The 14775-nt window shown below is 46.8% G+C and overlaps 1 protein-coding gene across 1 annotated transcript; it reads right to left on the reverse strand.

Annotated features, from left to right (window-relative positions):
- Window positions 1-397: 397 nt before the first annotated feature.
- LIN28A (lin-28 homolog A) lies at window positions 398-14123 on the reverse strand. Its single transcript, XM_036257394.1, has 4 exons — window positions 14093-14123; window positions 13443-13627; window positions 1731-1915; window positions 398-614 (listed from the first exon to the last, which is right to left on the reverse strand). The coding sequence occupies exons 1-4, from the start codon at window positions 14121-14123 to the stop codon at window positions 398-400; spliced, it is 618 nt and encodes a 205-aa protein (XP_036113287.1).
- Between the last annotated feature and the right edge of the window lie 652 nt (window positions 14124-14775).

Genomic DNA, 14775 nt, shown 5'->3' on the forward strand with positions numbered 1-14775 from the left:
TCATCAATCTGGTCTCATGCTAATTTTTTCACTCTGGCAGGGGAAATATTATTATTACATATCCTTCTTTAAAAGAAAAACAACATCCCTAACCAGGCCACTTTCAAAAGCTGGAGATTCTGGGGGTGGAGATTCAAATAAAGCATGTAGGGAGGGATTTCCCCCAAAACCCTTCACATGCATTTGGATAGAGTGTGGTTGGAGTTCCTTTGCCTCACCCCTCCCCCCCTGCCAAGAGGGAAGAGGGGGTGATGCTATGGAACCCGGGCAGAGATACAAGGCAGTGCCAGCTGCCCCCTACCCACCCTGTCCCCACTTTCTCCATTCTGCCGATTGATGCCTGCTCCTTGAAATTTCCTCATCACAAAAGGATAGCCCACCCCCCACCCACTGTGGCTCAATTCTGGGCATCTGGGAGCAGGGCAGGGCTATGAATCTCTTCTTCTTCATCCCGAAAGTAGGCTGGCTTTCCCTGTGAGCTGGGGGCCTGCTGGGCCTTCAGTGGACACGAGGCTACCATATGGCTGATGCTCTGGCAGAAGTGGCACTTCTTGGGCTGGGGTGGCAACTTGCATTCCTTGGCATGATGGTCTAGACCTCCACAGTTGTAGCACCTGGTACAAAGCAGGATGGTAAAATTGAGAAAGGAGCGAGAAGAAATCAGAAGCCTTTCTGAGTAAGGACATTTGGGCTCTTCCCTTTCTGGAGACCAATTTTTCTACTTATAAATCCTTTCCAAACCTGTAATTGGTCTAGGTCAGTGGTTCTCAACCTTCCTAATGCTGCGACTCTTTAATACAGTTCCTCGTGTTGTGGTGACCCCCAACCATAAAATTATTTTCGTTGCTACTTTATAACTATAATTTTGCTACTGTTATGTCTTAGGTGACCCACAGGTTGAGAACCGCTGGTCTAGATCATCTTCAGATTCATGTCCCCCAACTAAGCACTGCAATTTGGGGGATAGGTAAGACTCTACCATACCTTTAAAATACATGTACTCATCATTTATTAAAAACATAGAAGAAATTTGCCCTGGCCAGTTTGGCTCAGCAGTTAGAGCGTCAGCCTGTGGTCCTGAGAGACCCGGGTTCGGTTCCCGCTAAGGGCGCGTACCTTGGTTGCGGTTTGTCCCCAGCCCTGGTTGGTCGTGCGGGTGGCAGCACTCGATGTGTCTCTTTCACATCAATGTTTCTCTCTCTCTCTCTCTCCCTCCCACTCTATCTGAACAAAAAATGGAAAAATGTCCTTGGGTGAGGATAAAAAAAAAAAGAGGATTAAAAAAATATATATATATAAAAGAAATTAAAGGAGTCAGACTATATGATCCGTTCAAGTACAGAGCTAAGATGAATGAAACCAGCCATTTGGAGACCTGGTAAAGAAGCAACAAGTACAGATACATTTTCTGGTCCCCACAGCTTGCACTTTCACATCCAGTCTCTTTTAGTTCTAAAATAACCATGTGAGGTCAAATCACTATTTCCACTTAGCAGTTGAGGCTAGAACTCACAGAGCAAAATTACTTGTCAAGTGCCCTCCTCACATACTGCCCTCTCCTCGTCTCCCACATCTATAGCAGGTACCCTAACCATCCAGATGTTGCCAGGGACTATAGGCTTCATTTTATTTTTGGTAACATGGTCCAAGAAATGAGACAAGATTGAGAGAGCTCTTCCCATCCTCAGCATATCCCTACCAATCCACACAAGCCACCTCCCAATCCCTACCTGTCTCCCTTTGATCTGCGCTTCTGCATGTTCTTTCCTTTTGGCCGCCTCTCACTCCCAATACAGAACACCCCACCAGGGCCAGTAACTCGGATAGATTCCAGGCCCTTGGCAGACTTCTTAAAGGTGAACTCCACTGCCTCACCCTCCTTCAGGCTCCGGAAGCCCTCCATGTGCAGCTTACTCTGGGGAAGGGAAACACGGGAGATTTTAATGTTAGCCCTCCACCATTATTCCAACCCCCCGCCCAACAATAAACCCACATACATGTATTCCTGCAATGCAGGAAGAACAAGTGTGGTAACACTCTCATCTTATCAGTAAAGAGTCACCATAATTAAGAACAAGAAATTTACTTTACATTAACAAAGAACAATAGTTTATAAACACGCCATTACATTTTTTACAGCTATTCTCACTTCAAGTTCTAAGTAAAATAGAAGGAAAAACTTTAAACACAGCATTTAAAAAATCAACAAATATGCCCTGACCATCAGTTTTGCTCAGTGGTTAGTGTTTGCCCGAGGATCAATGGGTCTCAGGTTCAATCCCCGGCTCTAGTCAATTCATGCGGGAGGCAACCAGTCATTGTGTCTCTCTCACATCAATGTTTCTCTCCCTCTCTTCCTCCCCTGCAATCTCTCTTTAAAAAAAAAAAAAAAAAAAAAAAGGAAAAATCCCTGGATGGAAATTAACAACAAATATAAAAATTATAAAATAAAGGTTATTATGGGAATTTTAGTACCTCTTTCCAAGTTTGAAATTATATCAAATAATGTTACTGAAAGTTGAAGAAAAAAGACATTATGACCCAAACAGATAGATCAGAAGATTATAAAGAAAAGTCCAGTAGGAGAACAAAGCATATGTGGAGAAATCGATAGGTGAGAAAAACAATTCAAAAATACTGTTGAGAACATTAGCTCTCTATTTGGAAATGAAGCCAGAATTCTACACTTTGTAGCATATGCATGCAAAATACATTCCAGAACTTAAATAGCTAAATGCTAAAAAAAAGCCCAAAACTATAAAATCAAGACAGGTAATTAGACTGATAAAATGTAACTAGGTAATTTGCAGGGCAGTATGACAATTTCATCAGTTAAAAAAAAAATCACCCATGCAGCCATTTAAAAGAATGTCAAGTCCCTGTTTTGTTCACTCCTGCATTTTGCACCTAAATAATGCCTCACGCATTTTTGAATTAATGAACAAAGAGTAGATTTTAATTATTTGAGTATGGAAAATGATCAAATATTTTAAAGGAAAAACTATTTAGAATAATGTATGGAGCAATCTCATTAAAATACTGCATGTTGGCCCTGGCCAGTTTGGCTCAGCGGTTAGAGCGTCGGCCTGCGGTCCGGAGAGACCCGGGTTCGGTTCCCGCTAAGGGCACGTACTTCGGTTGCAGTTTGTCCCCGGCCCTGGTCGATCGTGCGGGTGGCAGCCACTCGATGTGTCCCTTCACGTCGATGTTTCTCTCTCTCTCTCCCTTCCTCTCTCTCCCTCCCACTCTATCTGTACAAAAAATGGAAAAATATCCTCGGGTGAGGATAAAAAAAAAAAAAAAAATACTGCATGTTGGCTGGCCCAGTGGTTGAGTATCAACCCGTGCACCAAGCAGTTGCCGGTTCGATTCCTGGTTAGGGCACATGCCCAGGTTGTGGGCCTGATTCCCAGTGGGGGTCATACAGGAGGTGGCTAATCCATACTCTCTCTCATCGATGCTTTTATCTCTCTCTCTCTAAAAATCAATAAAGGAAAATAAAAAAAAAAAAAAAATACTGCATGTTTGCCCTTGCTGGTATGGCTCAGTGGTTACAGCATTGGCCCAAGCACCGACAGGTCTTGGGTTTGATTCCCAATCAAAGGCATGTACCTAGGTTGCTGGTTCGATCCCTGGCCTCCTGTTGGTGCACATGAGGGAGGCAACCAATTGTGCCTTTTTCACTTCTCTCCCCCCCCTTCCCTCCTCCTCTTCTACTTTCTCTAAAAAATAAAAATAAATAAATAAATGGGGGAAAAAATCATCGGATGAGGATGAACATAAATAAATAATTAAATAAATACATGAAAAATATTGCATGTTTGCACCAAAAATTTAAAATATTGACACTTGTTCCCGGCTGGTATGGCTCAGTGGATTGAGTGGTGTCCCACGGATTGAGTGGTCCTAGTTTGATTCCTGGTCAGGCACATGCCTGGGTTGTGGGCTTGATCCCCGGTAGGGACTATGCAGGAGGCAGCCGATCAATGTTTCTCTTGCACATTGATGTTTCTATCTCTCTCCCCCTTCCTCTCTAAAAAAATAAAAATAAAAAATATATTGACACTTGCAAAGAGCAGGAGTTATTGACACAGCTAGTTGAGTGGCAAAGCCCAGTGTCAGAAGAACCCAGTGGTCCTGATTTGAAGTTCACAGCCTCGCCAATTACTGCTTAACAACAAAACATTACTGGAGGTGACAGTCCCTCCCAGATCCTACTCAGAATAGACTTCATTACAGCTTCCTCCATTACACTGACAAATGTCAACAAGGTGTAATCATCAAAAAAAAACAAGGTTCAGAGAAGCAAAAGGGATCACTGAGCACCTTGTCATGGGGCTGGAGGGAACATGATTAAGTAGAAAGTATTTGATGCTGTTGGGAGGAGGCGGGTGTTGGACTATTTCAAAATGGGTCTTAGGTGAAACATCTTCTTTAGCCACATGGGATCCCCAATTTCTCATCATTTACATTTTTGTTTTAATCTACTTGGCACTGCTTAAGACAAAACTTCCACTGAGGTAATTGGTCAAGAGCACAGGCTCAGGTCCCAGACACATCCTGGTTCAACCATTCACCTCTGAGCCTCAGTACTTCAGAGATGTGGGCTAACAGCAAGGTATCTACCTAAGGCTCCATTGAAGAAGAGTGCAAGCCCCCTTTCCCTTCCCATTAGCACAATAATTACCCTGAATTTGAAGTTAGATTCGACTTGTCTCTTATTGAGCTGGGACAAGCCAGTAAATCAGGAGGTACTGGAGAAATTGAACCGAGTATTCTTTTTTTTTTTTTTTTTATCCTCACCCGAGGACATTTTTCCATTTTTTGTTCAGGTAGAGTGGGAGGGAGAGAGAGGAACAGAGAGAGAGAGAGAAACATCGACGTGAAAGGAACACATCGAGTGGCTGCCACCGCACAACCGACCAGGGCTGGGGACAAACTGCAACCGAGGTACGCGCCCTTAGCGGGAACTGAACCCGGGTCTCTCAGGACCGCAGGCCGACGCTCTCACCGCTGAGCCAAACTGGCCAGGGCTGAACCGAGTATTCTTGACCCAGGCAATACCAGCTTCTCCTATTGCCTAGTGGGTTCCTAGGCTGGGATACCCCCAGGTCTAGCTGTGATTCAGCAAATAAGTGATTAAGAACAAGTTTGGAGTCTGAGGGCCTGTTTCCTCCTTCCTAATCTACAAAATGGAAGTAAATACTAATTTTGTGGTGGTGCTGTGAGGTTTTATGCATGAAAAGTAATTAACATATAGCCTGCCACACATCAATCTCCACTGAGTGGCAATTATCATCATCTTCAAACTGGATCAGGGTAGGATCCCAGTGGGAACTAGTATCAAGAGACTTAGAATTTTAACCCTGGATTTTATTATTAACCAGCAGTGGAAACCCAGAAAACCATTCCCTCTCTGAGCTCCAATTTACTGAGGACAACATTCTCCTTCTCTACACCTCACAGGCTTAATGTGAAAACAAGGGGATAATATAAATGGGGACAATATGAAATTGACTGGTGCTCTCAGGTCACCCACTCCATCACTGGAGGATTTGAGGTCTGTTTAAGACTTTCAAATAAGAAAACACACACACACACACACACACACACACACACACACACACACAAAAAAAGGCTCTGCAGGAACCTCACCATAACAGGTCAAGATTTAGACTGGAGGTCTCCAAGGGTGGCTCCCTGCCCCCACTCTGCCCCTTCCTAAAACACATACTTTGAATTCCTCTCTTATCAGATAGGTAATCAGCATGCAGCCTCACTGAGCCAGCCTCACAGGGCCTGCATCAGAAAGGAGCCAGAAATTCTTGCTACCACCCCCACCCTGCCCCCAACCACACACAAAGCAGGGCACCGCCCCTCTCCCCATCCCCTCAAAAAAAAGAAAAGACTTGAGGGGGGAGGGGCAAGGCTTGAGTTCCCCCAATAGAGCCCAGCCCCAGGAAACAAAGAGTTGACACTGGTTGATTCTGGTGGTCAGATTCCTGGAGTTCCAGAGGCTGCAGATTCCACACACACACACACATTCACCACATTCATCGGTTCCTTCCTTCCTCTTCACATTGGGGTGAGAAATGGATATAGAGACACCTTTCTTCCCTAGTCAAGCTTTCTGGGTCGGCCAGAGTCACCACCAGCAGCCATCTTTCCTTGTCTCGGACCTGCCACCCCACACTTCAGGGGTGGGACTAAACAGGATCTGATGCCCTCCTCTACCCTCTTCTCCCTCCCCTCCCCTCTCCTCTGGTGCCTTCAATCAAATCCTTTACACAGGAATCTGAATTAGTGTTACTTATTCAGATAAATTATTTTAAAGGTGATGGGGGAGGCGGGTCTCCAATCTTCCTTTCCCAATTTGTTTAAGAAAGGAGGATGGGCAGCCTACGGGGTTGCCCACCGATTAGAAGAAAATAGCATGTAATCAGAAAAGTTTCAAAGGCTTTTTTTGGCAGGGGATGACTTGGGCCAGTTATGCCTTCTGTCCTCTTCATACCTCACCACTGCTGACTCCAGCGTTCACCCACATCAAGTACCCCCATCCCAGCATCAACTTATGCCTTTTAAGTTTAGAACTAGAAGAGACCAGACCTTAGGGGTCACTCAGGGAATGTGAAGCAAAAAACTCACAGAACTCAAGTTTCCCTCATGTTGCTCTATGTGTGTTGGATAAGATTCTCTAATCATCTGAAAAGCAGAGGATCAGACTTAATGATACGAGGTCCCTGCCAGCTCTAACAGCCCTCTTTTTGTCACACCGCTCCTTTCTACCTAAGTGGCAGAATCAGGATTTCAGGACTCACTTCGGTCACAGGAATCAAGGCTGGTGTTCCCAGCTTTTCTGTAACACCCACAACCGTTCCAGCTCAAGACTACCTAGGTGCCCAGCAGCGCACACACACATTTGTGGAATAAACTAAGTTCTCTACTACTAATGTTTAGTAAGCAGAGTTTTAAGCACTTTACATATTGTAACACATGTAACTCACACCAAGCCTTTGAGGTAGGTCTTATTATGACACCGTTGTACAGTCGGCATCATGGAGGCAGAGGAGTTAAGCACCTTAACCAGAGATTCATAGTGGTGGCAAAGCTGGGCTGATTGCAATTAGTCCGACTTTATAGCCAGCACTCTGCAATATAATGCATCTCATAGACATTTTAAAACTTTCTAATAGCCACATTTAAAAAAGTAAAAAGCAGCCCTGGCCAGTTTTGCTCAGTGGTTAGAGTGTCGGCCTGCGGTCCGGAGAGACCCGGGTTCGGTTCCCGCTAAGGGCACGTACCTCGGTTGCAGTTTGTCTCCGGCCCTAGTTGGTCATGCGGGTGGCAACCACTTTATGTGTCCCCTTCACGTGGATGTTTCTCTCTCTCTCTTCCTCCCACTCTATCTGAACAAAAAGTGGAAAAAAATGTCCTCTGGTGAGGATTACAAAATAAATAAATAAATAAATAAATCAAAAAGTAAAAAGCAGGTGAAATTAATTTTAAATGAATCATTCCTGACAGTGTCCTCACTGTCAGACCTGGGCTTCATTCCTGAAAGTAGAGGGTTTGGTGGAGCAAGAACAAACCAACTGGTTCTCCCAGAAGCAGTTTATTTGATAATTAATTTGTCAGGGAGGATCGGGAGAGAGATCTGTCCCAAACTCCTCACCCTGTCACCTCTGCTCAGACACAGAAGCCAGGACCAGCTCCTGCCTGGAGTTCTCCACCAGATGGTGCTGCTCATCAGCCCGTCTGCACAAAGGCAGCCAGAATGAAGGAGCTGCATGTGAACACAAAGTGTTCACCTAGATTTCTCAACCCAGCGAGGTTGGGAGGACATCTGTCCTCAGGAAGATGGAGTTTCAAGGGAACTGAACGCTGATGAGGACCCATCCAGGATGAGTCCCTATTAGGCTAGGTGCTTACTCCTCACCCTGGCCCCACCCTTCCAACTCAGAGTATAGAAGAGAGGATCCTGGAGTTTTAAGCCAGTAACCCTGTTCCTGTGCCATTTACAAAAGCCATTTACTTGGATTTTGGTTTCCTATCTAAATTAAATTAACTAAGCCGAGATCAAAAATTAGTCTGTACTAATTATGTACTATTCTTTAAAGTTTTCTCTTCCTCTTCCTCCTCTCTCCCACCTTTGTTGACCTCACAGACTTAACACATAGTAATTAAGCAATTACTATTCATGCCTGCAGGAAGGAGGGGTAGAGGTTTTGCCTAGGGTAGTTTCTCCCCGACTCCACCCCAAAATTTAAAAAAACATGAAATTCCAGAAGGATGGTGCTATAGTTTGATCAGGAATGTTCCAGAAACTATCTGCCTTGGGGAAGGTCACTGAAAACCACTTACAGGGCAAGTAGTAACATCACTGAATACAAATTATAAGTTTGTCATAGTGGAAACTTTGCTCAGGATGGTGGTACAGCTTTTATTTTGGAACACTGTAGAAAGCATGTCTCCTCAGGAAGAAAAGGACCCAAGAGGACCCCATAATGCTCAACCTAACCCAGGCACTTCTCTAGCAACTTCCTTAAAAGTCAAAGTGATTCACTCATTTTTTAAAAATCTGCTTTACGCCCTGGCCGGTTTGGCTTAGCGGTTAGAGCGTTGGCCTGTGGCCCAGAGAGACCCGGGTTCAGTTCCCTCTAAGGGCACGTACCTTGGTTGCAGTTTGTCCCCGGCCCTGATTGGGTTGTGCGGGTGGCAGCCACTCGATGTGTCCCTTTTACGTCCGTGTTTCTCTCTCTCCCTCTCTCCCTCCCACTCTATCTGAACAAAAAAAAAAAGGAAAAATGTCCTCAGGTGAGGATAAAAAAAAAAAAATTGCTTTACCCTATTAAGATGTAAATAAAAAATGAATGAACCACCAAACCCGTAGCTTCCAATCCATCCAGAAAGGACCACAAACTGTGTACTATTTCTTCTGGAGCAACTGGCCTCTTCACATTCATTGTCAGCCTGCCAACTATGAACTAAAAACTAGACAGCTAGTCCCTCTCTTAAAGGAGCTTACAGTTAGTGAGAGGAGAGAATAACACAAATACATCACTAACTAGACATGAGGTGAGTAATCAGAGGCACCAGAAATGTTATAAACCAGGTGAAAGACCTCGACACAAATACCACCACCGCCACCCACTCTCCAAAAGTTCTAACTTAGACTCTGCCTGCCGTTCACGCATCTTCAGGCCACCTGGCTTCAGCACTTTCAACAGTTTATCAGTCTGGAAAATTTTTTTCTCCTGACCCAAACTCGGTCCCTTGGTCAAATTCAGGCTCTTCTTTTTGCCTCCAAACTTTCCTAATACAGCCTTTTAGCCAGAAAGTTATTTTTGAAATGTTTGGGCTCTGGCCGGTGTGTGGCTCAGTTGATTGGAGTGTTGTCCCATATCAAAAGGTGGTGGGTTCAATTCCCGGTAAGGGCACATGCGGGAGGCAACCAATCATTTCTCTCTCACATCAATATTTATTTTTTTTTAAATATGTTTTTATTGATTTTTCAGAGAGAGAAAGGAAAGGTGAGAGAGATAGAAACATCAGTGTGAGAGTGAAACATCACTCGGCTGCCTCCTGCACACCCCACACTGGGGATCGAGCCTGTAACCTGGGCATGTGCCCAGACCAGGAATCCAATGGGGACCTCTCAGTACATGGGACAACACTCAATCCAGAGTCACACCTGCCAAGAAACACTTCTTTCTCTCCTTCCCTTCCTCTCTCTAAAATAAATTTATATATACTTGGGTTCTGAAGAGAAAGCAGGGAGCCTTGTTCTCATTTTCAAATTTTGGGGATTTGAGAGTTGAGCCACAGGAAACAACATGAGTTAAACCAAAACTCTTAAAATGGCCATTCGGATTTCAGAATCTCAGGAAATTGAGACAGTTTAACTCTTTCTTGCTCCAGCTTTCCCTGTGTAATCGTATTTCTCTACTGGGGGTAATTTCGCCTCCCAGGGACATTTGGTAATGTCTGGAGACATTTTGGTTGTCACAATTGAAGGATGTCCATAAAGAGAAATTAATCCTTTTCAAATTATGTCAATAGTGATTGAGAACCTGGATTTAAGGGCTGGCCATCTGCAATTATGATTCTTAAATTCCCTTAACCCCAGGCTAAGGGTGGATTTTTTTTCTCTCATTCATTCATACCTGGGGGCATAAAGTGAGAGGGAGCATAAGAACAGCAGGAACAGTGTTAGGCACCAAATAGGCCCACTTGTAAAGGGAAAAGAAAATGTGAAATTGCTTCACCCCTTCCTCTCTCCTTAGAAAGGGGCTCCCAGCCCTGGCCGGTTTGGCTCAGCAGTTAGAGCATCAGCCTGTGGTCCAGAGAGACCCAGGTTCGGTTCCCGATAAGGGCAGGTACCTCGGTTGCAGTTTGTCCCCGGCCCTGGTTGGGTCGTGCGGGTGGCAACCACTAGATGTGTCCCTTTCACATCTATGTTTCTCTTTCTCTCTCTCTCTCTCCCTCCCACTCTATCTGAACAAAATATCAAAAAATGTCCTCGGGTAAGGATAAAAAAAAAAAAAAAAAAAGAAAGGGGCTCCCAGACCACTTCCCCGGGCAGGTGTTTTCTTAGGACAATTATTTCCTTCTCATTACCTGTACCCCAACTCCAGGGTACCCACTACCAGCAGCCAAAGGAGAGTTTTTGTTCTTAAAGAGAAATGTCTTACCCTTCTTACTCTTTGGGAACTTTCCTCCCCCAGGACAATTTTTAGGGATCATCTGCACCTACCTAATTCCTCTACATTAGATTTCCAGAAAAATATTCCAAATTTCTCAAGTGCAGGGACTGAAATCGCTAGTCTAACTTACCGCTGTGGTAGGGTTTGAGGATTACTTCAAGCCCAGGCAGTGTGCTATCAAGACCTATCAAGTAAGGCTCAGTCACTGTCATGTGACTGTTGGTCCTAACAAATTCTTGATTCTTAACCCAACTCAACTCCCTCCAGATAACTTATTCAACTGAGGAATGTCCCTGAACATTCCAAGACTCTGAAATCCAGATTATCTCCTAAGTAACCCATCTGAAACATGGTATGGGCTCCACTCCCCAAACCTGAAAGTTCCTACTTTCCTCTATGCCATCTAATATTCCAATTGCTTTGGATCCTAAGGTGAAGTGCCCTGAGGCACAGATCCATTTGCTCAGGAAAACCTCCCCTGGGATTTGGTTATCACTGTGGGAGTTAAGAACTAGTCACACCAAGAGTTGCCTCTGTGGTATGTGGATTATTTCCAAGATAAAGCTGCAGGCTCAAGAGAGACTTCTGCCCCTATCTATAAGAACTTGAATTAGGGGCCTTGCCTATAGTAAGAGTATCAGAGATAACCTCTCTTGACCTATCTGTTGAGCAGGACAAACTTCTATTTACTAAACATCTGCTCTTATCTTCCTGCAATAACCCTTTGAAGCCCCCAAGGTACCTTACCTCATTCCTAGCTCAGAATGTCTTACACAACTATGCTCCCTTTATATCTTTAAAACTCTTGTGGATGTGGGGTCTCTGACTCTTGTATATGTGGGGTTCCCATACATATATGTTAAATTTAGTTATTCTTCCTTGCTAATCTGTCTACTTGATTAGATCAGCCGAAAGAACCTGGGGGGTAGAGGAAAGTTTCTTCCTCCCCTATATCACCAAGAAACCCCAGGTGATGATGGGGTTAAGTTCCCCTCAAGCCCTCCCTATTTAGCAGCCTTAGGAATGAAGGCAAGAAAATGTTGGTTCTGACTTATTTCAAGCCTCCCAAAGTTGGAGAAGCTGTCTAGTCCCTCTCCAGATCAGGAAGGATTTTAATCTCTTTGTGATCAGATAAATGGGAGAGTGGGGGAGCTGCTACCCTGCTGAGGAGGGCCATTCAAAGCTGGTTCCTGTAATAAAGTGATTTAATAGACCTAAAGGGGCCAATTCCGTTCTTTCTCCCACAATTACTTCCTGTGGGTTATCAAACACATATGTAAATGAGACAGGAAAGGGGGCAATGTCACTAACTAGAACTAGTTGCCTGATGGGGGCTAAGAACGGGTGCTACAAGGGGGTAAGTAAGTATCCTGCTGCAGACCCTTCTAGCAGATGTTCAAGCAACCCAGTGACCCAAGTCACCAATATTAACTGGCAGGTCTCCATCTCCTTCCATCCTCTATGTCCCTTGTTCCCCTCCACTCTATGTCCTTAATGAGAGCCTCCAACCTGTCCACCCAGCATCTCCCTTCTCCACCCCTCCCCCTGCAGTATAACATCCCTCAGGTTCCAATCCTTAATCTCCACATCCTCCTTTCCCCTCCCCCATGGCTTCTAAAGTCAACCTTTCTGAAGTAACCCCCTCTGCCCAGCCTGGGTGCCAACCTACTTGGCCTGGGATTAGCAATTTCTTCTTTGCACACCCAGCTCCAAACTTCCAAAGGTGGAAAGGACACAGGAAACAACTTCCTTTACATGGTCGTTATGGGTGGCTGGTGTCCCAGAACCACCGGAAGGCTTCTAAGATATTTAGGAAGGGGTGAGAGAGAGGCCAGGGAGGAGGGAAACCTGAAGTCTCTGGCTCCTTATTTGAGGCTGGGAATGTTAGGACAGCAATGAATGGCTGTCTGGGGCCATAAATGCCAAGCTGAGGAGAATAGGTCCAAAGGCTAGCCTCCCTCGACCCCCTGCCCTGCGACACTGAATTTCACCCCCACTGTTGCCTTGCTTTAACTGAGAACTTGGGGTTGCGACCTAACTCCCTCCACGCTTGGCCCAGAGGTCTAAGGCCTGGGTTCCTTATCCTTAGGTTTTCCTTTCTGGGCGGAACTGGACAGCAAAAGCCCAGTCAGTAAACTGTATGCCTAAGAGGTGATTTGGAGGAGCTTTCAAGCCCCAAAATAGACCCTTTAAGGATCTGCCAAACCCACCTAGGCCGCAGGGATCAAGTTTTGTGTGACCACCTGGGTGAAGAGACCTGGCTGACTTCGTAGCTTTACCCTCCTTGGATCGCAGAACGTTGTCCTCCCTCTCCCGGCCAGGAGCTCCATTCACATGTTAGTGAAAGGCCCTGGGCGCTCAGGGCCCTGTTATGGCCGGGCATGTGCTTCCCTGGCCGGCCTGCTCGCCCTCCCCCCACCGGCAAGCACAATACAACCTTAGTTTCTGCCACATGGGGTCACCTCCCTGCCCCTGCCCCCTTCCCAGGGGAAAGAGGTAACAAACACGTGGTAAGCCAGAAGGGTTCCCGGAAGGGGGTGGGAGGTGCTGATAATCTGCTCTGCCTCTCTCGTGCTGTTGGAGTTAACCAGGACTCAGATCAGGGGTACCACCGCCAAGATGGGAACGCACAATGAGGGCCCCTGATCTCCCTCAATCCAATAGCCGAGTATGTCCGTCCACCCTTGAATACGCGCGCCAACATCCCCCTCCTTTTAAAGTTACCAGAATCGGTCTCACCTGGTGCACAAAGACATCCACCGGTGGGTCGAGTGCGACCCCGGCGCGGGCGGTCATGGACAGGAAGCCGAACCCCATGCGCACGTTGAACCATTTACAGATGCCGGCACCGTGCAGCAGCTGCGGTTCCTCTGCCGCCCGGGCCGCGTCCTCCGGCGCCTCCTCCGGCGCCTTGGCGCAGCCACCTGGAGATTGGGAGGGCGCTCAGCTGGGGGGCCACGGAACTGGAGGACCCTCTCAGAGACCCAGCAGAGAGACCCGAGTGTCCTGCCCGCGAATGAACACCCAGGAGGCTACAGCTACCAAGCAGCCGGCGATTAAAGACCTGTCCCAACTACCTCCCGCGCTCCCCAAGCTTACACTGAGGCCACTGTTGCCCCGAAAGTTTTGCTCCTTTTCCCACAACACGTTGCCGGAGGACAGACGGCCGGGCAGGCCGATCCTCTTCTCTCCCCCTGGCCCCGTAACCTCTATGTGCACGCCACTGGGACACCAGCGTTCTTTGCTTCAGGGATGGCCCCCTGAAGCAGGAGGCCGCACAGACTTGGGGTCCTTCCGCCAGCCTGGAGGACACTTTCCCACCTCCCTTTTAAGTGGCTACTGGGTGCCCCTGCAGCCTAGGGTGTCCCCAATAAGTACCAAGCTCGAACCTGCAAACTGCTGGTTTGACACGGAGCCCATGGTAGTCTGCTAAGCCCGCGGCCCCGGGCCCCAGGTCGGGCGGCTGCTGGCCCCAGAGAAGTCCGGAGGCAAAGGGGAGGCTCAGAGAAGAGGCTGCTACATCTTCCCCAGCACAATAGCGGTGGGAGGGCTCACGGCTTTTCAAAGGCTCCCAAATTCTAAAAGACAATGACCCAACCCCCCGCGGGCAGCCCCCTCCCTCTCCTCCCTCTTCTTTCCCCTCCCTTTCCCTCCAACTACAGCTCCTGCCCTCCCCCACTCTGCGTTCTCTGACACCTCTGGGGTGTCCCTTCTCAGAATCTTGAGGTTTGACACCCCCTCCCCACACACACATCTGGAAATAGGGGCCGTCAGCCCTAGAAGTCTTGAGTACCCGGGAATTTGGAATCCTTCACTTTAAGGATTCATTGGGGGTCCCCAAAGCAGCATACAGGTGGGGGTACTGTGCGTGTGTGGTGGGGGTTAGTTTTAAAACCATGTGACTGCTCCCACACATACTCACACACCACCCCCACCCCCCAGCGCAGATAATTATACATTCCAGAGAGTTGGGGGAGGGAGGTGTGAGCCAGGCAGTGCTGGCCAATCAGAGACACAAACCACCTGTCAAGGGAGAAATGGATGAGCCCTCCCCCTCCCCCAGTCCTTTAGC

This window comes from Molossus molossus, unplaced genomic scaffold (assembly GCF_014108415.1).
Source record: "Molossus molossus isolate mMolMol1 unplaced genomic scaffold, mMolMol1.p scaffold_m16_p_12, whole genome shotgun sequence".
Lineage (NCBI taxonomy): Eukaryota > Metazoa > Chordata > Mammalia > Chiroptera > Molossidae > Molossus > Molossus molossus.